We start from the raw sequence: 26,011 nt of genomic DNA on the forward strand, positions 1-26,011 counted from the left end.
TCCCTTACCATGGGAGGGCTGGCTGTGCCAGGCACCAAAGCATGCACACTGCCCCTCCACCATCCCTGTTCTCACTCAAACTCCACCTTCTCCTCGAGGACCCCTCCACCCCCAGGAGAAGCCATTCCTCTGGCCCCACTGCTCCCAGGCCTTCCATGGGTGCGACTGCACCTGTCCAAAGCACCTGACTCATCCTCATGAACCCAGATCCAAAGAGTGGTAGGTCGTGCCCTGCCCTATGCTGCAGCCCACTTAAGGATGCATTCCTTGGGGCAGAGGGAGCCCACCTCCAGCACATGGCACAGTCACTAACTGAATGGACTTAGCCAACTATCCAGCCATTGCTGTGTGCACCATGCTCTATCTGCAATTCTGAAAGAAAAGAAGCACAGGACTCGGGGCCCCTGGCTAGGACTAGAAACAGGCACATTCCTAAGGTGACATGCAGAACTTTCAAAATAGAGTGTGATGAGAGTATTTCTGTGGAAACGAAACCATCCCCGTGTGTGTATGAATATGTTATCTTGCTGGTGCAAACATAGGCGAGCCTCAGGAGGCACTTACCAAGCTCATAACCCTGAGTTCGTGCTGGTGGGGTGTGGGTGTGGGTGCAAGGGAGGGGGCGTGGAATTGTGGCAGGGGTGAGATTCTTAAGGTGGGAGTAGATTATTCGTTTTTTAAACATCTATTCATTGCTTCACTGGTTGTGGTGAGCATATGTTACTTTTATAAGTTTCAACGAGGAGTTCCCTTTGGTCTTTTGTTTAAGACAGAGCATAGAGAGAAAGCTTTATTGAGAAGGTGGGAACTGACGGACATCTCTGAGGATGCTGGAGAGGAGGGTGTCCCGCACTTCAGGAAGGGTGGAGTGTGGCCCACGACCCTCATGCTTGGGAAAAAGTGACCGCCGAGTGTGCTTAGACATAGAGGCTTGTGTGGCTGGGGAAGGAGGGAGCCACTGAGGGGAAGGAAAGCAGACACCAGATTACAGTGTCCACGTCAGTGTCGGAGCCTGGCCTTGACCCTGAGGGTGAGGGAGATGCGCTGAAGGATGGGGTGGTGTGGAGAGAGATGCGCTCAAAGCAGCGGGTGGCAGCCCTGCTGGTGGAAGATAATGGAGACTAGAGATGGCGAGGTCCAGCAGAGGCCAAAGTGCTGTCCGTGGCAGGGAGAGGAGCATCTCCACCAGCAATATGACAGAGAGCAAAACAAGGGACCGATGCTAGGAAGATTTGGCGGGGGAGAAGAGTCCACAGGCCTTGCTTGCTGGCTGCTGGTAGAGATCTGGGGAGAAGAATACATCAATCCAGAGCTTCTGGATTGGAAGATCCAGTGCCATTTTCACCAGAGCAAATCTGGGCCCCAGTTGCTCCCCTGGGCCAGAAGGGCCTCTCCCAGTGCCTGTGGCCTGCACCCCAGCCTGGCAGCCTTCTGGAAGCTTCTCTTTGCTTTTCACAGACAGCGATGGGAGCTCGATCGAGTAACCCCGGAGCCCTGCTCACCTCCTGGAGGGGGCTCTCCTGGAGGTGAGGATGTTCTTGGCTTGTTCTCTATTGGCAGTGCTCCCCAGCTAGGTGTGAGGAGGGTGTTTTCCTCTTACTCCCCCTCCCCAGGGGCAAGTTTTGGGTCTTCAGGGACCAGGGCTGAGACCCAAGGAGATTCGGTGCTGTTGTGTGAGCCCGGGGGGTGATGGAGTGACACTCAGGGGCAGGATCTCTGGTTCTGACACGTGTGTCAGGGTGATTTTAACAGGGCTGCTTGATCTTCCCCAGCATTGGCGGAGATGGGGCTTTGGAGACCCACACCACGCTGCCCAGTAAGTAGCCAACATGGAGAAGCACTGCAGACAAGGTTATCTGCAGGGAGGAACATCAGCAGCCCTGGGAAGGCTCGAACCTCCTGCCTGCACTGGGGCCCGAGACTGCAAGCCCAGCTCAGTTCCCAGGGCTCCTGCCTCCCCTCACCCCGCTCTGTCTCATTCTTCTCTAAAGACATTCTGAAGAAGTTCAACCCCTCCATCCTTGGATTCTCCACCGGTACCTCGCAGGCGACGGCAGGATTAAATGTAGCAGCAGAAGAGGCCAGAGCTCGGTGAGTAGACTTAGGTACAAGAGGGACAGTGGGAGCCAGGCTGAGAGATGGAGGTGGACACGGGAGGGGGCGAGAAAGATGGTGGCTGGGAGCCTGGTCCCAGCTGAGTCATGCTCACTCTGCAGGGGCTCTTCCCTGTACCAGACCCTCCATGCGGATTAGATTAGCTCATGTCCTCTTTACCTCTTTGGACGTGGGCACTATGATGAACACTGAGGCTTAGAAAGTTTCCTGAGCAGCCAAGGTCGCCTAGCAAGTTATCAGAAGAGCCAGGATCAGACCAGTCCTGAAGGCAGCCCTGACCTCTGTGTGCTACCACCCTGGCGGGCACTCTCCTCCTGACCCCAGCTCCACCTCCCACCCAGCAGAGGCACACAGGCAGGGAGGCTTTCAGCACCCGGAGAAACTAAGTGCAGGACCTCATGAGCATCCGCCCTTCCCCTCTTCCCCGCCTCGCCTCAGAACTGGAAAGGCTGTATTCTGATGCTGGGGAGTCAGATGTCAGGGCCCCTCAGATAGCCTGGCGGCTGTTTGTTTTCCCTGGGATCTCTGCTGTTGACAACAACCCGGATCATTAGAGCTGAAATGCCTGACTGGGTTCATTGATTTTCTGCACAGAGCGCGCTGGGTGTTTGCTTTGTAGAAGGATTGCTCTGCTCAGATCACCAGGGAAACGCGGTACTGGCTTCAGTCACTGTTTACAGGAAATGTTCCTTTCAGAAGCAGCAACCAGGCCCCCAGCTCTGCGTGAGTCTCGGAGCCAGGAAGCGTGTCAATTCTTCCACTTCACATGCAGGAAGGACTTATTTTTCTACAAAACCTGGCTTTTGTGGGGTCTTCAAACCAACATCTAATGATTCTGACTACTATCATCATTTGCTATTATTATTGTTCAGCCCAAGGTTCATTCACCAGGGCTTTTTCCTTGTTCTTTTGACCCTGGAGCCCCTATCTCCTTGCTACCCTTCTCTTTCTGCCTTATCTATTTACGGCTGCTCAGCATCCCTGCCAGGCAGGATTAGTAGCAAGAAATATGGCTGAGACCTTCATTTCTGGTGTCCAGTGTTAGGGGAAAGGAGAGTGAGTCATTGACTTAGGAGTAAGACTGGGGAATCATCCTATGACTCTCCTTTATCTCCACCCTGTCATTTATCAGCCTGGATAAACATCAGCTCCTGTAAAGAGAGATAATACCATAGCAGATCTCCTAAGATTATGAGGTTTGGGGTCATAGCATCTGTGTCCAAATCCCATTTCAGAGACTCGCTAGCTGTGTGACCCTGGGCAAATGGCTAAGCATCCCTGTGTCTCCATTTCCTTCATCAATAGGAATAATAATTTTAGAAGGGTTGTTCCTTCAGCCTCTCGTTTTTCACAAGGATTAAATGAAACCAATAGTTCTTGGAAAGAATTTAGTACAGTATATAGTATATACGCACAGATAAAATGTCTGCCTGTATCAGGATATTTAATGTGGGCATTGTGAGGTCTGGCTGTGAGGCCAGGCCAGAGGAGGTGGAGAACAAAGAATTCTGGCCTAACCAGTCCCCATCCACCAGCCCATAAAGCTGTCAGGTCCCCTGTCAAGACCACCAATGGGGAAGAGCCATGACTGCAAGGGTCCAGCTCAGTTGGAGCACTTAGACTGCTGGGACTTAGTTCCTGGAAGATGGGCAAAGGCTTCGGCTGTGTTTTGCAGAGGCTTCTCTGCAGCGATTTTCCTCTCTTACCAAGTAAAACTCCTTCAAGTCCTTGTTCGGCACTAAACGTGGGGGTTTATCCCAGGACTTGGGAGAGAAATCTGAAATGACTGGACATATTACTAGAAAATTTATCTTCCACGGACTCAGTCTTTCCCACAGTCCTGATTTTACATCACCAGAGCAATTTGTGTGGAAAGTTAATAGAATCATTACCAAAAGAACAATAGTTATGAAAGAATATATAAGAGCAAGGAGTACTCTGGCCTTGGGGCTTGCTTTCTTTAAGCATGTGCCACGTCATGCACGCAGGGTGACGCACGCAGACACAGAGGAAGATGAGGCAGTGGCACATGACTGTGTAACTATCCCTCCCTCATGATGCCCCATAAAAAGCCCCTAGTCTGGATGGCAGGGGCCCCTGACGCTCCTGAACTCTCTCCCCGGTCAGGTGCCTCCTCCCAGATTTATCCCCAAATAAATCTGTTCTGCTGTCCAGCTGTGCACTCCTTGTCCCGATATTTACCAACATATATTTACCAACATTTAATTTCAAAGTTTTACTGAACAGATAACGCCTCTTCCATCAATCAGTAAGCAAGAATCCTTATTCAACAACCTGCAGGGGACTGAGCCCCAGGAAGGTTTCTAAGAGATATAAAAGAATCAAAAGGTGAACTCCCTGCTTACAACAAAGAGCTTTCTGTCTTCTTAAAAAGAGAGGAAGCAAACAGGAAATGACTTTTGGGAAAAGATGGTGTTGCGGATGACAACACTGCGAACTGAAATAATTTGATACTTAGTCATAGACTATAGTTTCCAGAACAATAAAGCCTGAGCTGAGTAGTCAACAGACAGCTGTCTCCTACCTAAAAACACGCGAGCCCAGGCCTGGGACCTGGCACAGCAGCTAACGCTCAGCAAGGACCCCCAAAATGTTCCAGCCACCCCCTCCTCTACAAGATGGAGTCAACCCCAGCTGTGCAGCTCCCACAGTAGATAGGAGTAGAGCTGAAAGCCAGAGCCCTGGGACCTGGAGGGAAAAGGAGAATAGGGGAGATGTGGATAAAGGAGTGCAGAGGAGCCTCATGTGGACTGGTCCTGGGCCTGGACAGAGGGTGTGAAGAAGATGGCCAGGAAGAGGGAGGCCGTGGATATTCCTCCCCCAAGACCTAGGAGAGGGCTTTTCACACCCATGAATCCCCTTAGTCACACCTGGAACCTAATAAAAGGATAGAGACACTTCCTGGATCACCTTTACCCAGGATAGGCTTTCTTTGCAGCTTTCTGGTGTATCCATCTATAGGCTCAGGGTACAGGATAATATCCTAGATGTGACATTCTCCTCAATGAGAAATAAGGGCAGGGCCGGTGCCCTGTGCGCTCAGCTTATCATAGATTTGAAATGGCCACCCTGCATCAGTTGCTTTTATTTTCAGTACTTGGGATAGAACACAGAGACATTCTACCTCCAAGGCTCAGGCCCAGCCCTATTTTATTCTTTATTTTGAAACAGGGTCTCACTAAGTTTCTGAGGGCCTCACTAAGTAGCTGAGGCTGGGCACAAACCTGTGATCCTCCTGTCTCAGCCTCCTAAGCACTGGGATTACAAGCCTGCTCCACCAAGCCTGGCTCTTGGTTATTGTCTTGATGGCTTCTTTCATGGACGCTGCCATGGCTGGATGCATTCTGCTAACCTAACTTCTTGTACACCTATCTTTTCAAAGAAATAAATACAACTGGCACACAATAAACTGGACCTATTAAAAGTATGTGATTCAGTAAGTCTTGACATATGCATATTCTTGTGGCTCCACTGACACCTTCAAGATACTAAACATGTTCTTCACTTGCAAAAGCTGCCTTGTGCCTGTTTATGATCTCTTCCTTCTTATCCATTCCCCTGAGGCTGGGGAAGGGGAATTCTTTAGAATTGTATATAAATGGAATCAAAGAGCATGTAGTCTGTGTTTTGCAGTCTGATTTATTTCACCCAGTAAAAATATTTTGAGATTCATCTATATTGTTGAGTGAAGCTGTTACTCATACCTTTTTTTATTGCTGAGTAGTATTTAATCAGCATATACATCACTTATCCAGAATGCCAAGTGCCATTGTTTCATATATGGTGGGTGAAAGATATTTGGCGCGTCCCCCTGTCGCACAGAGACACGCGGAGATCCATAATATGATATGGATGGCTTTATTCGTGGGAGGTCGGCCTCCAGCCCCCGCGTGCACGCGTAGGCTGGTGGGGGAGAGTGCGTTTCTCTGTCTCCCCTGTCAGGCTCCCCTCTGCACTCTGAACTCGCTTCTTCCTGACCGGGAGGCGTGGTCCCCTCTTGGAATCACCGGGCTCTGCCTCCTAGCTTCCCGCCCTGCCCCATTGTGGGGCAGGGGCAGCTCTAACCTTTCAGTGGGCATCTATGGGATGAAGGGAGAATTAATCCTGTTTGGCTGGGAGCGAGGAGTGCAGGGATGGATGGGAGTAGTATAGAAATCTAAGTAACTACAGAGAAGAAAAATGAAATTATTACAGGAGCAGAGTGCAGGGATTGGAAGTAAAGGTTAAAGGAGTCATTAATAGCCAGGCGTGGTGGCGCATGCTAGTAATCCCCATGCTTGGGTGGCTGAGACAGGAGGATCAAAGCCAGCCTCAGCTACTTATGAGGCTCTCAGCAGTAGTGAGACTTTGTTTCCAAATAAAAATATAAAATAGGTCTGGGAGTAAAGCCCGGAGGTAGAAAGCCTCTGGGTTCCACCCCCAGTGAAACGGGGTTTCTTGAGAGAAAACCCGGCGAATTCATGTCTACCGTGAGCGAAGAATGACACCTACAGACCTCAGGAAGGGGAGTAAAAGGTTTATTGGAAGCAGCAGGGAATGGGGCAAGGGTGGCTGAACACCCCCAAAGGGGCTGGAACTCTGGGTCCAGCAGCTGCCTTCAGGACAATACTTGAGAGTAGCCCAAGCCGAATTGCCTTCAGGTGCAGGCTGCTTTCTTCCGGAGTCCACGCGATCTGCCAAAAGAATAGAGAAAAGTGGCCGAACACCCCATAGGGGCGGTTGGAACTCCGGGGTCCAGTAGCTGCCTTCAGGGTCACTACCCAAGTGTCGCCCGAGCCAAATGCCCATCAGTTGCAAACTACTTTCTCCCAGAGTCCATGTGATCTGCCAGAAAAGAGGTACAGGTCACCCCTTAGGGGCCTGGCCAGCCATGATGTCCAGCAGAGGCCTTCAGGTGAGTCGCCCGAGCCACGTGCCCTCAGATGCACTCTGCCTTCTCTCAGGGCCAACATGACCTGTGAGAGAGAGAACAGCTCCCCAAAAGGGGAGGGAGTCCCGATCGGGAAAGTCCCCCTTTTGCCATTCTTTTTTTGGTGAGGGTGACTTTTGGGATTCCAAGGAGAATTTGCATAGGGCATTTGCAAGTCCTTTGAAGGGTCTCCTTTCAGGAATGCCAGACTTGCTAAGTGGGTTTGTTGATTAGGAAAATCAGGATGGCTTTGTGAAGCTCTGGCCTTCTTATCTCTGAGCCTTTGGAATTTCAGGCATTTGTCGCCCCTCAGGAAACTCAGGAAATTAACTTTTTTCTACCAAGGCCTTTTCCCTATCTGCCTATTTCCTTTCTATCTCCTCACTAGTATAGGAAGGTCAATGGGATCCCAACCCCAGCGGCCCCACTGAGGAGGGTGCTGGGAGACCAATCATGGGGTGACAGGGTCAGGCCCAACGTGGCCTGGAGGTGCCTGGCAACTCTGATTAGCAGGAGCCTGAGGCCTGAACCAGGGACAGCCCGTGGCGGGTCCTGAAGGAATCACCTTTGGAGAATGGTATTCTTCCTGAAGCCTTCCTCAAGCCCAGGGCTTGAGCCCTCATCCTGAGCTACTCTAAAGCCTCCTCCTTCTCCCCTGCCTAGGGACATGCCCGCCCAGGCCCGGCTCCTGGTGAAAAAGATAAAGAGCAGCCCGGTGAGTGCAGGCCCCTGGGCCACATGGAAAGGCGAAAGGTGTGGGTTCTCCCTGGCTGGGCTGGGACTGGCCCTGGGAGTGCACAGCAGCGACTCCTGTCCCCAGCTCTGCTCACAGGGAGCCCAAAGGCTCCACCTAGCTCCCACCCCACCCCGCCAGCTGCAGGAGGCCAAGGCAGAGCCAGCCCAGAGCTGAGTGAGGCCTGGTCCTTGGTATCTTCCCCCTTCACCTCAGAGTTGGCGTCCCAGAGCCCTATTATATAAACGCAAGGTACTAAAAATAGGCTTCTCCTTCCAACCCTGTCTTCTCCCTGCTCTCCCGGCCCCTCTGAAACTTCTTACTGCACTTTTTTTTTATGTTCTATGTTTATGCCTTGGAATGGAGCTCCTGGCAGGCCTCCTGTGATGGTGGTGGCTGAGCAGGAAGCCTCCAGGCCTCCCCCCAGCCCCGCAATGGGGCCCTGGCTCCTCCTCGTCTTCCCCAGACTCAGGCCCTACAAACACCAGCCCTCTGGCTTTGACTCCAGCTGCATCCTTGTGGTCTGGTCCTTTGAATTCCTTAGGTCATATTTTGGGGGGGCATATTAATCCACTAGGCCTTTACTGGGCTCGGGGAGGTTGGGACAGGCCCCTCGCCACTTACCCGCAGCAGCTCTCGAATGCACTTCAAAGCGCAAGTCCCCCCTCTTCCCTGGGTGGGCTGATGCCCCCACACAGCTCTCTCTGTGGCATCAGGTGAGGGTGGGGACCCTTCATGCTCCTTCTGTCGTGGTACAAGAAAAGGTTCTTAGGAACCTGGCCGGGTGGCGGGGTAAGTATCACCAACATGTGCACCCCAGGCCTAAACTCAGGATCTGTCGCTTCAGGAGATCAACCTGAAGAAAGACTGGAAGCTGATCACACTCTTCGTAGGGAGCAAGGACTTGTGTCATTACTGCCAGAACCTGGTAGGCCCCTGGCCACCCGCAATGGGGACCGAGAATGAAGTTGCTGACCTCGGTCATTATTCTTGCCTAGGGCCTGACCCTCCCTCCCAGGGTCACACTTGCCTGGGCCCTCAGGCACCTGAACCTACCCAGGGAGCCCCCAGTTCACACAGAGCAGGTGAGGCTTAGCCTTTCTTACTGCCTGAATACCACCCCCTCCCAACTCCAGAGGAAAGGTCTACATGAAGCTGGGCATGGTGGTGCACACATGTTATCACAGAACTTGGAAAGCTGAGACGGGGATTGTAGATTTGATGCCAGCCTCAACAACTAAATGAGGCTGTCAGTAACTTAACAAGACCCTGCTTCCATATATATATATATATATATATATATATATATATATATATACACACACACACACACACACACTTTAAAAATGGGGCTGGAACCAGTGTGGTGGCGCACGCTTGTAATCCCAGCATTTGGGAGACTGAGACCGGAGGATCGAGGTTTGCGGACAGCCTCAGCTACTTAGGCCCTCTGCAACTCAGTGAGACCCGGTTTCAAAACAAAGAATAAAAAATAGGGCAGGGGGTGTAGCTCAGAGGTCAAATGCCCCTGGGTTCCATCCCCAAACCTGCAAAAAAAAAAAAAAAAAAAATGGGGCTGGAGGTGTAGCTTGGAGATAGAATGACCCCTGGTTCAATCCCCAGCCTAAAGAAGGCAGGCAGCCAGCCAGCCAGACAAGATGAAGGAGGAGCCCACTCTCTGGAGCTAAGGGTGAAGCGTCTCCTGGGTGCACAGTACCACCCTCTGGATCCAAATAGGTGGCCGGCAATTCTGCATCCCATGCCCGGAGCCCTGCCCATTTTTGGAAGAAAAACCAAACCCCGTCATAAATGAGGTTGGATATAACTGAGTGTGGCTTGCTGGCCTCCAGGGTTCTCACGAGCTCACCAACCTCAACCCGCTGGCCTGGGAACCGGACCCCATTCCCAGTGTTGCTTCTATGGGGAAACATGTCCAGACTTACAAACTTTGGGAAGCTGTAACTTTCTAAGTACATCTTGTTCTAAGTTGGGGACATCCTGTATTTTATTTGGCCAGAAGGAGGCAGCTGCCCCGACTTCGAGGCTGTGGTACAGTGACGGGCAGTTTCGGGCAGGGAGAAGTGTGTGGGGCTTCTTGGCTCGTGAAGAGCGACGAGCAAGATCGTGCCCCGTCCACCACCACCCAGGGCGGCCTCGCTGAGCCCCTTCTCCTCCCTCCTCTCCCTTACTGCGCAGCCTGGAGAGGCAGGGGTGATCCAGCTGCCTGGTGGTTTACATATTGCTGTGTCTGGACTACAAGGCTACCTGGAAACCAGAGGTGGCCCAGGGCTGCCTGTGGACACCTAGAATGGGGAATGCCCTCTGCAGCCCCAGAACAGCTGTCCGTCTTGCAGACAGTCAGGCCTCTACCCCTGAGAGCAGGCTTTTATGCAAAGGGCTCCAGGTAACTCAAGCCAAGTTTGAGGAAGGGAGCGGGGCAGACCCCGAATCTATGGACGACTTGTATCTGTGATCAGGTGTCCATGGAGTACTTTTGATGTTCAGTTGATGGAATCTCAGCTGGCTGCAGCTCTGTGTCTTAAGAAACAGGCTGCCTGAGCTCCTGCCTCCCGCCTGAATACCTAAGGCAGCTCCTGGCCTCACCTCCTGCAGCCTGGCACTCATCCATCCTGGGGATGAGAGCTTCTGGTAACGCCCACCCTGTGGTATCGGTCTCGCTTCTGGTACCTTCTGAGGAGCCCAGACCCATATAGCATCTTCCTTGTGCTATAAAGCAAAGCCCCAAGAATCCGTCAACAAACAATTACGGAGCACTACTGTGTACCCCATACACATCACCCAGAGCACCATGGGGCACCGCTAAATCAGCCTCCAGTCAGGAAGCTGGGTCAGAGGAGCACCTTAGACAGAGTCACAGGCATAGACGGTAGAGGAATGCAGGAGCATGGAGGGTTCCAGGCAGTGGGACCTACCTGGGCCAAAGCCGAGAGAAAAGAGAGTCGTCAGGGGTCCTGTAAATGGCCAGAGAAGGCTGAGAGTGTCAATAAATGAGGCTGGGAGGGGGCGGACCTGGCCCAGAGCTGCCAGGCTCTGCCTGTGGGTCTGAGACCATGTGGGGCAGGGGGGAATTATGCCTGGCGTCTAGCAGGCACCAAGGGAGGACTTTTAACAGGGGACTCTGGGTTAACCAGCAGCAGGACTGGGTAGGACCACTGAAGCCATGGACCCAGCCCCTGCGGCTGTGCTCTATCCCCTCTCAGGGTAGGATGCAGCAGCTGAGGACCACCCCTCTCTCCACAGGAGGACAACATAGCTAAGGAGTACGTCCAGCACGTCCAGAAGGCCCTGGACATCCTCTATAAGGAGGTAGGAATGACGAGCAGCTCGTTCCTGCATCCTGCCCGCCACGCACCTGTGTGCCACCTCGCTGGAGGCAGAACTTCCTCTCTGGCGCATCTGAGCAAGTCATGTCCAATGGGATGTCCCCTGAGCAGAGATGCGCCAGGAGCGGCCACCCGGCAGTATGGGAGGGCAGCAGCGCCAGCTTCTCTGCTCATTGGACGGTGTAGTGGCAAAGAACCCACCCTGGAGCCAGCTGGCCTGGGTTTACTAGCAATGGGACTTTGGGTCTCAGTTTCCAGGTGGATAAAGGGAGACACTACAGAAGATGCAGTGAGATCAAACAAGTCATACTCCCTCTCTGGGCTCAGTTTCTAATTGGGGAGGGTGAGGTTAGAGTAAAGACAATCTTCTAGCAGCTGGGGATGTGGCTCAGGGCTAGAGAATGTCTCTAGCATGTGCAAAGCCCTGGTTTTGATCCCTAGCACAGCAAAAACAATTTGAAAACAGTTTGAAGGCCCTCCCCCACGCTCCTTTCAGCAGTCTGCTGTGTCTTTTCCCAGGTCTGCCTGGAGACCTCTGAATCCCACCCCTTTGCTCCCCACAGCTCCCGAGGGCTTTCATCAATGTGGTGGAGATCCTGGAGCTGACGGGCCTATACCAGAGACAAAGCAAGAAATGTGTCATGCCACTGGCAGCTCAGTAAGTGAACGGGTCACAGCCCCAGGGCCCAGGCCGCCCGGAGAATGCTGGGCTTGCAGGCCTGGTAGGGCAGTGCGGGTAGAGGCAGTCGGGCTGTTTACAGGGTGGATAGGAGCCATTAGCCATATCCTGGCTCTGCCATTCAGCAGACCTCATAACCCCTCTGGGCCTTTCTTCCTCAGGGATAACACCTACCTTGCAAGGTAGATACGATGTCATCATTTTTGTCCTAGGAGGAAACTCTTGTAAGATGGGCCAGGCTTGCAAGAAATAGCAACTTTTATTCCATCCTTGAAGGCTAGGCATGGAAATGAGGTCCTGGTGCGCAAGGCAGAATTTTGCCTTGGGGGCTGAGATTCTTTTAAAGATCAGCAGGCCCCTGACTGGAAGGTGCCATCTCCTGAGGTTGGAGGGGCTTTCTGAGAGAGTGTGCTTGTCGCTGTGGTCCTGCGGTCACTGAGGTGTCCTCTCTGAGGTCAAACGGATTGGCTGTGAAGGTGGCCAGCTGGTTCCCATTCTTGCTAGGAACCAGGCCTCCCAGGTGGAGTGGCCATTGTTCTGAATGGCTCCTCCATTCTTCAGCAATAATTCTCCTGGCATGAGGGGACCACTTCTAATGCAAACCTCCCTCGTCAGAGGTGGCTCAAGCTGGCCCTCCCCGGGTCTCAGTAGTCTTCCCACACTGGAGTCCTAAGGCCTCAGAGGTAGAGCCGAGGGGCCCCGAGGGCAGGAGGAATGACTGTCCCCACACACAGAGCCATCATGGTTGGTCTTCCCCAAACTCTAGCCCCTCTCTACCTAGCCCTCTGCAGAAACCCCAGGGGCCAGAGGCTTGGGAGGGAGTGTACAAGGGACAAATGGAAGGAGCACCAGGAGACCTGGCATTAGGGGCGCTCCTCCAGCTTCAAACAAGCAGCTCTGGACCACGGCCCCGGAGTTACGGTTCTGTGAGCTGGTCCAAGAGTCCAAAGGGCGTGCTGTGGGGGCTCTTGTGTGTCACCCCCACCCCCTGTGAGGCAGCACAGGCTGCAGGTCCCTGTGGGTAGCAGCCGCCTCCGGGAGGACAGAGCCAGGCAGCCTTAGGGAGCCCAGCACAAGAGTCTGTGTCTCACAGGGGAAACTGCAGCTGCCTCCAGCATGCTCAGAACTCCCTGGCCATGAAAAACCTGAAGAAATTGAACCGGGACCTGCAGGTGAGCCCTCCCTCTCTGCCCCAATGTCCCCCAGCGGCATGCAGAAATCATGGGTTCAGCAAGTCACGCCAAAAAAGGCAGATTGAGCCAGGGGTGGTGGCGCACGCTTGTAATCCCAGCATTCAGAAGGCTGAGACCAGAGGATCACGGTTTGTGGACAGCCTCAGCTACTTAATGAGGCCCTCCGCAACTCAGTGAGACTCTGTTTCAAAATAAAGAATAAAAAATAGGGCAGGGGGTGTAGCTCAAAGGTAGAATGCCCCTGGGTTCCATCCCCAGACCCACAAAAAAATAAAAATAAAAACAATAAAAAGGCAGATTGCATCCCTCTAAATACTTATCCAGGCAAATTGAACACCAAGACCAGGGAAAGGAGTTGGGGGAGACACCAAAGTGGACACTGGGACAATCCCCACCTCCCAGGCCAGAGTCAGAACACTCGGCCCCCAGGAATGGCCCCCCAGGGTTGGCCCATAGGAGGGTGGGGTCCATCCCCCACAAGGAACCTGCATTGTGAGCCACACCTCCACCCGGAGGAGGAAGATGGGGTCACTGCACCCGTCTCCTACCTCTCCGCTCCCCTCCACCCTCCTCAAGAACCTGAGGCTCAGCCCCACCCCACTCACCCCAGCCCCCCATTCCTCCCAAGCCCCCTCCTGTCTGCACCCCTGACTTGTTCGTCTCTGCCCCCACCCTTCCCGCTCTGGACACGTCACCCCGAGCTTTTCTGCAGATTCACCCTCTTCATCCACGAGGCCAGTCCTCCTCCCTCCTCTGCAAAGCTTGCTCCACTAGACCTCCCCCGAGGTGTCCCTCCGGATGGAGTTCAGGCTGCACTGGCTGACCTAGAGCGCTCTCTGTTTCCACTGTCTTTACATCTTATCTCCCTTTCCCCAGATGGATGATGGACTCTTTGAGGATAAGGCCATCTAGACTGTTCCTTTAACATTTCATGTTTGGTGCTGGGCTCCAAATGTGCTCTCATCCCCCAAAGTCCACAGGCATTCTGGGGGCTGGTGCTGAGATGCTCCCCATTGGAGCTGGAGCTAGCCGGCCTCCTGGGGTGGCCAGCCGGCCAAAAGCAGCCTTGCAGGGGCCTCAGAAGGAGCAGGGTGCGTCGGTGCAGAGGGGGCTCCCCACCCACCGACATTGGGTTCGGTCAGCTTGGATCCTGCCAACCGGCACGAGCCGTGATAGGCAGGTGCTCGTTAAAGGGTATAGAATGAAAGAGTGTGTTCACACTAGCAGGTGTTGCACTAGCGTAGCCCGTTAAGTCACCTTTGTCTAGGGCGGGCAAGGCTCCTGTCACAGCCCTCCAGGGGCGGCAGGAGCAGACCTGGCGGCGGGGTGAGCAGCCTCTCCTGCCCCCAGAGCGGCATCTCCAGGCTTGGGGACCAGTACACGAAGCACCAGGACTTTGCCGTTGTCATTCAGCCTTTCTTCCGGACCACTGTTCCCCCACTGAACAAGGTAAGCTATGGGTATTTCTGGAAGGCTTGGGTATGGAAGTCTTACCTTAGGTGATGGGTGTATTCCTTTCCCTAAGTGGAGTTTTTATTTGCTTGTTTGTTTTTGTTTGTTTATGGTTTTGTTTCACTGGGATTAAACCCAGGAGTGTACATGTCCAGCCCTGTTTTATTTTATTTATATATTTTTGCGGGTCTGGGGATGGAACCCAGGGCCATTTGACCTCCGAGCTGTACCCCCTGACCTGTTTTTTATTCTTTATTTTGAAACAGGGTCTCACTAAGTTGCAGAGGGCCTCACTGAGTAGCTGAGGCTGTCTATGAACCTTGATCCTCCGGTCTCAGCCTCCCTAATGCTGGGATTACAAACATGCGCCACCACACCTGGCTTCTTTTATTTTTTTATTTTGAGACAGGGCCTTCTAAGTTGCTGAGAGTCTTGTTAAGTTGCTGAGGCTGGCCTCAGACCTGTGTTCCTCCTGTCTCAAGCACTGGCATTACAGGCATATGCCACCATGCCTGGTTATTTATCTTTTAACATTTTTTTATTTCTTTCCTTCTTTCTTTCAGTATGACTAGAACTTAGATATAGTTGAAAAGAAAACTAATAGTGGCCACATTCCCCAGGCATGGTCCTGATAATTTGCTGCATTGAGATAGATACCTTTCTAAAATGATGATAACAGCTTTTCAACTTCCGGGCAGGAATGGACTATGGGTGACTACAACTTATGTCTTTTTTTTTTTCCTCTTTTGTTTTTAATTCCAAAATCTGGGAGATTTTTCATATGTCCTGAACTAGTTAGCAGCAGAGTTGACAGGGTGAGAGTAGACCTGGCCAGGTCCCTGCTGGGCGGGGAAGGTGCAGGTCCTGGAGTCGAAGTCAGGATGGTGACCTCCTTGCCTCTGGTCACAGCGAGGCGGGACGGACCACACCTTCTTCTCTGAAGACTGCATGCACTTCTCAGAACGCAGCCACGCTGAGATGGCCATCGCGCTCTGGAACAACATGGTGAGTGGTTGGGGGTCGGGTGGGCTGTGTCCAGGGGACAGCCAGCCCCAGGACATTGTCTCCAAGTCCCACCTGCTCCCTTTACCCCAAAGCCCCAAATGGCAGCACACTGTGCATCCTGATGTGTTTTCAAAGGGTATGTGTGTGTGTGTGTGTGTGTGTGTATGAACTTTGTTTGCTCAGCAATGCCCAGGTGCAAAGATAACATTGTAATCAGATAGACTGAATGAAAATAACCAGCTTCACCCTTTACTGTGGGATCTTGGGCAAGTGATCTATCTCCCTGGCCATTTGTATCAACATCTATGAAAAAGTGAAAACAAAACAAAGTTAATTGACATAAGTGTATGCAGAGGCCAGTGCAATAATCAGCTTTCAACAAATCCAGTCTCAACATACTCCCAGCTATTATTTCCTTAAACATCAAAAAGGAAAGATTTGCACAGCCTGTTCTCCCGGGGTGACACCTGTCCCAGTCTTTTCTGCTGGAGGAGGCAGGGACCTTGCAAACACACAGCCCAGGGACCACCTCACCTCTGCCCTTTGAGGTCGGCCGCTCACTACTGAACTGGGATCAGCTATGTTTGCAGAACTTGGCTGGCCACCCTGATACCTGTATCCTCTTGCATGGAGCAAATGAAATGTCTTCCCTGTCCAGTCGCTTCCTTTGATCTAAGCTTGGTGTGTAACCCAATCCTCACCCTGATCTGCATGCTCCCTCATTTCTCCCATGGCAACTGAACAAGCTACAATCCTGCTGCTTTTATTGCAGTTTCCAGCCCAAGGTGTCTGCCAACCACTGCTGTGCAAATATCCCCACACCTGTCAGCTCCTCCCGTATGTCCAGTATCTTCCGCAGCTGACTCACAATATTGACTTTCTCCTTAGCTACACCACCTCCCCCTCTCTAGCAACCTCTTCTTTTTAAAGACACGTGTGAGAGGTCTTATCCTTGGCTGAGTGAAGTGCAGACTCAGCTTTCCTTTGCTTGTGCTGTCCTGGGGTTTTCCTCCTTTAAACATCAAAAAGAAAAGAGCCACAGAGCCTGTCCTCCCAGCCTCAAACCTACTCCATCCTTTCCCAGGGGGAGAAAGGAACCTTGTAAAATGATGATCAGAGAGATGTGGACATTTTCTATCTGTCTGCTTCTAAAATTGTAATATCATACTCTTGTGGCTTAGTTCCCTGAATTGCCATCAATTATCTTTGAGTTTCTTCCCACCCACCCAACCCCCATGGTATTTTGTTTAAATTGAAGTTTGCACAATAGAATTCCTAAGACCATTTAGGTTTCTTTTGTAGATTTTGGTTTGAAGGCCAGTTGCTCTTCAGTGGCTAATTCACGTGACTTCAATTCCTTTTAAAGTCTCCCTCCCCGAGTCGGGCATGGTGGCACATGCCTATAATCCTAGGACTTGGGAGGCTGAGATAGGAGGATAGCAGGTTCATAGCCAGCCTCAGCTATGAACTTAGTGAGACCCTGTTTCAAAATAAAGAATAAAAAGGGCTGGGGGGATATCTCAGAGTCAGAATGCCCCTGAGTTCAATCCCCAGTACTCCCCCACCCCACACACACACACATACTTCCCTTAAAGAATAGAAATTTAGTTCCTGTCCTATTTCTCCCCTAAGAATTCAGGGAAATACACAGATTTCAAGAAAAACAGGAAAGCTAAGCCTTTGTTCCTTCCCAGCCTTTCCATCAGAATGTGGCCCTTCTTCCTGGGTGGCATTCCAAGCCTGCCAAGCCTGGAGCCCTCAGGAGTCTCCTGGGGCTCAGCGGTCCTATTAAGATCTAAACGTGGCAGAGCCCATTGGTATCTTTCTGTGTGAATTAACCATGTAGTTCTGGCCTCTTCCAAAGCATCCCAGAAGTTGTTTTCATTCACCCAGATGAGAGGCTTTTTGTTTTATGAAAGCAGATAAGAGGAATATAGAGAAGAAAATGAAAGGCAGGCACTGCTGTGGAGCCATACTGGTAACAATATAAGACTGTCCCTGGCTTCCTGGCTGTCATTATCTCAGTCATACCCCCAAATTTAAATATAACAGAAACAAAGCAAAACTAAAGTCAAACTACCCAAGAGTTTCTTATTCTGCACTGTATCATTTTGAGAAGTAATTACAGAGTCCAATGTTTTCAGCCCAAACTACCTCAGACATAAAACTGTAGCATCGTGCCAACTTTTCCAATGATATTTCTGGAATTTCACCCCTCGAGTGACATCAAGTAAATAATAGCCTGTTAGAACTAGAACAGATCTGTGAGGTCATCTAGCCAGAACATTCCGTAACTGAAATGCAGAGACACAAAGCCATTTGCTCAGCATCACACAGTCAGTCATTGGCACACCAGGGACGAGACTCTGGGTCTTCCACGTCTTCCCCGAGGGTCCCGGCCACAGCACCCACCTCCTTCCTGCCCCCAACCTGATACGAGCTTACGGAGCCAGGAACGCATGTCTTATAATTAGAGTCCTATGGCGTAGTGTCTGCAGGCCTGGCTGCTGCTCCCTGGGCTCCCTACTTGGGCAACACACACACCTGAAACTATTTCATCTCTTGCGCTGCCGCTCTCAATGGCTCACACCTCAGTACCAGCAGCACCAGGTAATGTCTGCCTTTGCCTTCTTTCGTCTTCTATAGTTTTTTCATTCTCTTTCTGAGGCCTGTTTCTTCATCCCGCAGGCTCCCTCTTCTCTACAAATCCTGCTCCAGCCAATAATTGCATTTTTTCCTAACTAGCATCCTATCTCCAGCCTCACGGCCCTTAGAACAGCAATTCTCAGCTTTCTGGCTACATATTAAAAACTTTTAAAAACAATGTTTTAAAAACAACCAGTTGAGAAAGCTCTTTGACATATCTAGTAATGCGAAATATAGATTATTTTCTGAGATTTGACGATTCTACTGAGTATATCTCCCAAAGAAAGGCATACACATGTTCATCACAGGATGCATACAAGAATTTTCATACCTTACTATTTAGAATAGCTCCAAACTGGAAACTCCCTGAGTAAACGAACTGTGGAATCTCTTATATAACAAGAGCTAGCAAACTTCAAAAACATGTATGCAAACACACACACACACACACACACACACACACATATATATTTTTAGAGCAAGCAATTTCTTTTGTAATGTTAAGTCATCAGGGTGGTCTCTCTTACTGGGCGTCGAGTACTGGAAGGGAGATACCTCTGAGTACTTACTGCTAATGATCTATTTCTTGGATGCTAGTGTGTTTTCCTCATCAAATTGATTCACTGCTCACCTGTGATTTGTACTTGTTTCTACGCACATGGGACTCCATGAAGAGAGTACCAGGCCGGGCCTGGTGTCATACTTCTATAATCCCAGTACTTGGGGGACTGAGACAGGAGGATTACAATTTTGAAGCCAGTGAGCAGTAGCTTAGAGGGACTATGTCTCAAAATACAATATAAAATAGGGCTGGAGATATATCTGAAAGGTAGAATGTCCCTGGGTTCAGTCCCTAATAATATACACATGCAGCTGTGCTTATCCTGACTTCATTGGTTAGGGGTGTGGGTCCTAGATTCAACGCTTTTAAAAGCTTCTTAGATGATTTTGGGTTACAGGGCTTATGAACCAATGCCTTAGATCTACTCTTCACAGATTTAAGTAATCTTATAAAAGAAAACCTGACCAAGTCATTCCCCTACCTTTAAACTTCCAGCCCCCTCCCAACCTTTAAAGGAAACAAGCAAGGAAGCCCCTGAATACAGCAAGAGCAAATCCATTTTGAGAATGAAGTCTACTCTGAAATAGACAACAAGCCTGCCCACCTCTCTGGCCCAGCAGAGGTAGGGGCCTGATCTCAGCGTACTGACTTAACAAACAAGTTTGGCCAGTGTGGGTCAGAGCCCAAAGCCACACAGGGCCCAAAGAAGTTCCCCCACAGTAGGACACGCCTCCACATCTCCAGAAAGAATACCAAGCACCTATACGATAAGATCTGCATACACTTATTTATATTAAAGAAATTCTGCTCTCCCCTCTGCAATTTGTGTTTTGTTAGATTTCTAATTCTATGTATTTTCTCACATAAATCATCCCAATGTCTCTTCTTTTTCATTCCCAACTCTCATCCCCTCTCCTGCATCATTTTACTCCGATAACTTCTGTCTCCCTCTCTTCTCCCATCCTCTTTATTTTTCTCTTTTCAAATTTTTTTAATTTTTCATTCCATATCCTTGATTCAATTTAACACACATTCATCATAATCTATTCAGCCTATTCTTCATTAGTGCCCACACATTTCTCCCTGATTAAAGGGTTCTAGAGAAGACCATTAGTAATCACATTTATAGAGTGGATCGATAGATGGCCTACTCTTAAATAACCATTGTAACTTGCAGGTGCCTTCTCCTTTTAAAGAGGTATTGGGGGATGTAATTAACATCTTGATTGTGTTGTCTGGATGTGTTGAAACTATGATATATCCCCAAATGAGAGACTTATTATAAAGAAATAAGTATTTGCCAAAGGGACTCCCACATAAAAGGATAATAATAATTCATCTCAACAGATGCACAATTCTAAGTCCTCTGAAAACATGAGGAAACAGGCATCTTCAAAAACTTAACTGGAGATAGGCGTGGTGGCACACGCTTGTGATCCCCACGCTTGGAAGGCAGAGACAAGCGGATCGCGCAGGTTCAAAGCCAGCTTCAGCTACTTAGTGAGGATCTCAGCAACTTAGTGAGACCCTGTTTCCAAATAAAGTATAAAATAGGTCTGGGAGTATAGCCCAGAGGTAGAAAGCCCCTGGGATCCATCCCAAGTACCACAAAAACAAAAACAAAACAAAACAAAAAACTTACAAACTATCTGAGCATGGTAGTGTACACCTGTAATCCCAGTACTTGGGCGGCTGAGACAAGAGGATCTCAGGTTCAAAGCCTTAGCAATTTAGCAAGGCCCTCAGAAAAAACAGGGTCTTAATGAGACCCTGTTACCAATAAGATATAAAACTGGAAATAAAAATAAGAAATAAAATTTAGTTCAGAGGTAGAATTCCCTGGTTTCAAGCCCCAGTACCACCAAATTAAAAAAGAAGTGAGCTAAAAGAAGGCCAAAGGAATGAATTTAGAGAGAATCTACAGGCTTTAGTGGCACAAAACACAGACTGGTATTGATATTGGCACAAAAACCAGACTCATAGGTCAGTGGATTAAAATATACAGAAACAAATCCACACAGTTACAGCCAGGTGAACAAACAGGAGAACCGCACAGATTCGAAGCCTTGCTGGCTTAAGAGACCCTGTTTCCAAATAAAAAATATAAAATAGGTCTGGGAGTGTAGCCCGGAGGTAGAAGGGCTTCCAGGAACCCCAGTACCACCAAAAAAAAAAGACCCCTAAAGCTCAGGATATAAAATAAAGAATTAATAAATGGATGTCATAAAATTCAAAGCTTCGGCACAACAACAAAACAACAGTATAAAGAGAGAGAGGCTACAGAATAGGAAAAATCTTTGCCAGCTACTTCTTTAACATGATAAATACCCAAAATACATGGGGACCTCAAAAATCTTAACATAAAAAAACAAATAACTCAATCAATAGGCAGTTGGACTAAACAGCCATTTTTCAAAAGAAGAAATACAAGTGATCAACAAATATAAAAAAAAATGTTCAACATCCTTAGCATTCAGGGAAATGTGAAAAGTACAGAGATTTCATCTAACTTCAGTTAGAATGCTAATCATGAAGAATGCAAATAATAACACATTCTGGTGAGGCTGTGGAGGAAAAGGAACACTTATATACTGTTGGTGAGACTGTTAATTAATAAAATCACTATGGAGGTTAGTATAGAAGTTCCTCAAAAGACTAGGAATGGAACTACCATCTGACCCAGCTATCCCACTCCTCAGTATCTTTACTTTTTATTTTTTTGCAGCACTAGGGATGGAACCCAGGGGCACTCTACCTCCGAGCTATACCCATAGGCCTATTGTTTTATTCTTTATTTTAAAACACAGTCTCACTGAGTTGCAAAGGGCCTCACCAAATAGCTGAGCCTGTTGTCAAACCCATAATCCTCTGGTCTCAGCCTACCAAAGGCTGGGATTACAAGTGTGCACCACCATGCCCGGCTTCCTCATTATCTTTCCCAAAGAACTAAAATCAGAATACTAGAGTGGAAGACACATACCCATGTTTATAGCAACCTAGTTGACAATAGCGGAGTTATGGAACTAGCCTAGGTGTCCATCAATAGATGGATAAATAAACTGTGGCATTTATATATACACACAACATACACACAATGGAGTTTTACTCAACCATAAAGAACAAAATTATGTCATCTGTAGGAAAATGAACGGAAGCAGAGAACATAACGCTGTATGAAATAAGTCACACTCAGAAAATGAAGGATCGCATGGTTTCTCTCATATATATAGAAGCTGGAGAGAGAAAAGGAAAGAAAAGGGACCTCCCGAAGATAAGAATAAGGACAAGAAGAGTAGTGGGAGAGGGGTCAAGGGAGGGAGAAGAACGAGAAAGGAGCCGCGAGGAAGGAAACAGACCAAGTAATGTCATGTGCACGTACGGGGGTCCACTGTGAGCCTCGCGAGCTAGCATGTTCAATGAAACCGAGCAGGGGGGGGCCTCTCTGAAGGCAAGACCCGTGAACTGAGCACCGCATGCCACGGGCAGAGGACGAGGGCCACGGTGTTCCACGGAGAGGAGACAGGACCTGCGTGGGCCTGGAGTCAGGAGTGAGCTTCAAGTGTCTGAGGAACTTACACTCAGTGTGACTGAGGGGCGGGAAGGTCAAGTGAGTGGCCAGGGCCAGGCCCTTGGGGGAGCGGTGCGCCCTGACTTACCCTCTGGCTGTGTGCAGAGATGGACACACTGTACCACCAAGGCAGTACAGTGACTGTGAGGGCGGAGAGGGCATTGAGGAGGGAGACTGCAGTGTAGACAGTGCTGATGGGAAGGAACCAGCCGGACAGGGGAACCACGTGCTCACCAAACCTGTGTGTCCACAGCCTTCCTCTGTGCCATGGCTCCTGGAGCAGCCCTGGGAATCTGGGCCTGGCCTTTAGCCTCCCCTCCGTGCTCTGGCAATCCGTTACACTGGAACACAATTGCGTTTCCTTTGCTCCAGGAAAGTAGAAATAATGCCACCACACTTGCATCAGGCACCCAGCATCTCATTTGATGCTCACAGCTGTGTGTGGAGTTTTCAGGTCAGCACTGAACACCTCTCTCCAGTCTTGGGGAAGTTATTAGCCTGCCTGGCACCACACGGTCACTGTTGGCAGACCCTGGACACAGCCATCTGCCTGCGGTGCTCAGTGCCATCACTGTGGTGTCCCTCCCAGGACCTTCCTCCTCCAATCATGCTACTAAGGAAGGAGTGCGTGCTCGAAGACAACAGAACATGGGCCAGGTGTGGACATCAGTTTGGAGACAGCACTTTCAGTTCCCACACAGATAGACCCTGATGGCCAGGAACAGGCAGAAAGCAGATTATACAGTAGGTAGAAGCCAGACCTTCAAGGCTGAGTCTGCAACCAGGTGCAAGGGCCAGGTCTGATTTCCCCAATCTGGACACACATCAGGAAAGGTTGCTGAACAAAGTCTCTGGGGAGGGCACAGCAGCTGCTAGCTGGCACTTGGAGTCCTGGGATGAGATTCCACAGAACCCCATGGGACCACAGTTGCTCCCTGGGGTGTTTCATGTAAATTTTTTCATCTATGTGACAACTATATCCAGCAGCTCAAGTGAGAAGATTCCAATTTCTTAAGGCTGAAAAAGCCAAGTGTAGTAGGGATGTCATGGCAACCAGTATGTTTTCAAAGTTTTCCTGACATTGACTAGCCCCACGCACTTGGAAAAGTTGGTAAATATAATTATCATCATTTTATAAAATTGAAAATGCCGTGTCTGCAATCACAGCCGCCTAGGGGTGGAGCCAGGAGATGGGCATTCTGATCGCAGTTCTATCAGAAACTCACTGTGGACTCCTGACTGGCCAGTCTTTCCTAGGCCTCTGTGTCTTCCTTGGTAAATCTAGGGGCAGCATCTCAGGGTTTTGCCCTGCTCAGACAGACTCTGACTCATCACTCTGTGAGTCAGAAGTCAGTCCCTGCTCAGGCTGAGGCTACTGCCCTCTGCCATGCGTCTGGCCACTTTCCTTTCAAAGGGAGGGGACCCAATGCAAGCGACCTCCTCTGGCAGGGAAGTCTCTCCCAGCTCTCAAGAGAATCAAAGTATCTCTCTCCCCTCTCCAGTTGGAACCAGTGGGCAATAAGACGACCTCAAACAATTTCACCTACAGCAGAGCCAAACTCAAGTGCCCCTCCGCTGTGAGTAAACCTACCTGGGGGGGGGGGGTGGAGAAGATGCCTGGCATGGGGGTGGGAGACTGCCACCAGGAGACACAAAAGAGACCCCTGGGGCCTTGGCACACTTTTCCTCTCTGCCATTATTCTGGACTCTCCCTTATTCTGGACTGTCCCTTCTCACTCCACTGAAATATCCCAGGGGTGGGCAGCCAGAGAGTAGGGGAGGGAGGGTCCCACAGCTCCAGCGGCAGGAGGAGAGCCGCTCAGGGAGATGGCTAGTGAGTCCTGGCCAGATGCCTTGAGACACTCGCTAACTTCCAAAGGCTCAGAGCCCCCTGGTCTTAAACAGACATCGAGCTCCCAGGCCATGGCCACGTGACGGACCACCCTCATTTGGAAGGTTTCTGCCAGGTTCTATACAAGCCAGAGACCAGGAGGCAAAGGTTAATAAGATGCAGCATCTTTTCCCAGGACCAACAGACCTCTTTTTCCTTTGCACACCCACTGCCTTCTCTGGACCACTCACAAAGCCCCTACCTGTCTCTCCAGCTCTCCTCTACCTTCTCCATCGTCTTATACTGTACCAGACACTGATCAGCCTTCTAAAAAGTTACTCCAGTCTTGTCAAGGCTGCTGAAATCCTTTCCTGGTCCTCACTGCCCAGTGACCAGAATCCAGAGGACAAGCCCACTTCCTGCTACGATACACTCCGCGCTCCTGGGAAACGGATCTCCCTCCCAGACGGGCCTCAATGTTGCCCATGTCTGTGTTCCCTTCCAGCGTCTGCTCCTGGATGCTCATCCCATCTCCTCTCCTTCAGGCCCGGATGTTGCCCTCTCTGGGCTACTCTTCTGCCTAGTCTTCTCAATCTCCTATCGATGCCCCCAGACACACCCCTGCTTTGGTCTCCTCTTTTTGTTGGTACCCGTTTGTTATGATTTTTTCCACTTTGGGGGTAAGAATCATAATCCACCAGAGATCCAGCTGTCCTTCTCTATCAGCCTCCCTGGTCCCTGGGCACCCGTGCGCTGGGAGGCTGGGACACAATGTCAAGTAGTGACTTGGAGAACTTAGAGGCAAGCGCTCTACCCACTCCCCCACCTCTTTCCCAACACTAACCTCTCTTCCATAAGTTCCCAGTCTTTCAAAATCAGGTCAGGAGATGCTGACGAGAAACCAAAGAACAGATGTAGCTGGGCGTTGGTCATATGACAGGCCCAGCCTCATACAGAATGTTTGGTACAGTGTCGATAAAGGAGCTTCAGGAACAGGGATGGGCTGTGAAAACTCGCAAAGTTATGATGATGAGGGCTGAGAAGGTCTTGGGTGATGATTGGTTTCACGCAGCCCCTTAACCTCTGTCCGTCCTTTCCTCCTCTGCAGGACAGCCCTTACCTCTACACTCTTCAGAACAGCCAGCTCCTCCCAGACTCAGATGGAAAAGTCCCCAAGGTGCCCTTCTGGGCTGTGCCAGTGGCGGCGGTTGTGAGCCTGGTCATCGGTGTCCTGGCATTGAGTGTATGGAAAGGCATGTGATGTTGCCAGAGGGCAGATCACCCAGTGAGCCCCAACACCTCCAACTTCTAGACGCCTTCACTTTCCCAGCCACACTCCTTGCCCAGCCCCGGCCTGCAGCAGCCCTGACCATCATAGGCGCACTGCTTCAGCATCTGGTGGCTTAGAAGCCACAGAGACCATTGCTACTTCTTGGAGCCTGTTTTTTTGGGGGGAGAGCCTGGGCTTCTTCCAGGCCTGTGCTCCCAGAATTGGCCAATTTCCATAAAGGCCAAAAGCTATCTGGTTTGGCTTAGCCTGCTTGCAGCCCTCACCTCCCACCTATCAAGTATACAGGTACGGGAGTCAGAGGGGCAGAGCTGCCTGTCTGGCTCCAACTCAGCACAACACCAGGTGCACTCTCGCACACCAAACCTGCAATTTTCAGGGTAGTGGAAGACACCGGTCATCGGGCGGTAGCTGGAATTTCGGAGCTGGCTGACCACTGTCGAATCCAAAGCATATCTGTTCGGTACTTGTCTTGTTTTGTGCCCAGAACAATGGAGAGCATTGTGGTGCCTGGTGGCGCCTCCCCTGCTGGGCACGTCTCAACCTGGCTGGGAAGTCAAACTCCTTCAACAAACAAGCGGCTACATGACAGGGCACAATTAACTGAGTGCTGGGCATATGTAGCTAGATGTGTCGGACTATTTTAGAGACTATTTTAGGCCCTC

General features: G+C 50.4%; 1 protein-coding gene across 1 annotated transcript in view; it reads left to right on the forward strand.

Annotated features, from left to right (window-relative positions):
• Nucleotides 1-25,427, forward strand: part of LOC308273937 (phospholipase B1, membrane-associated-like) — a gene marked incomplete at both ends in the record, with an annotated part of 150,002 nt that extends 124,575 nt beyond the window's left edge. The window contains 13 exons of the mRNA XM_080711344.1: nt 1,459-1,526; nt 1,773-1,816; nt 1,992-2,091; nt 7,709-7,760; nt 8,626-8,706; nt 11,040-11,105; nt 11,686-11,780; nt 12,895-13,066; nt 14,345-14,443; nt 15,356-15,451; nt 23,730-23,804; nt 25,167-25,301; nt 25,389-25,427. Of these exons, the coding sequence (XP_080567470.1) occupies nt 1,459-1,526; nt 1,773-1,816; nt 1,992-2,091; nt 7,709-7,760; nt 8,626-8,706; nt 11,040-11,105; nt 11,686-11,780; nt 12,895-13,066; nt 14,345-14,443; nt 15,356-15,451; nt 23,730-23,804; nt 25,167-25,301; nt 25,389-25,427 (1,122 nt within the window). The remainder of the gene's footprint in view (nt 1-1,458; nt 1,527-1,772; nt 1,817-1,991; nt 2,092-7,708; nt 7,761-8,625; nt 8,707-11,039; nt 11,106-11,685; nt 11,781-12,894; nt 13,067-14,344; nt 14,444-15,355; nt 15,452-23,729; nt 23,805-25,166; nt 25,302-25,388) is intronic.
• Between the last annotated feature and the right edge of the window lie 584 nt (nt 25,428-26,011).

Source organism: Muscardinus avellanarius (assembly GCF_963383645.1).
Source record: "Muscardinus avellanarius genome assembly, chromosome: 15".
NCBI lineage: Eukaryota > Metazoa > Chordata > Mammalia > Rodentia > Gliridae > Muscardinus > Muscardinus avellanarius.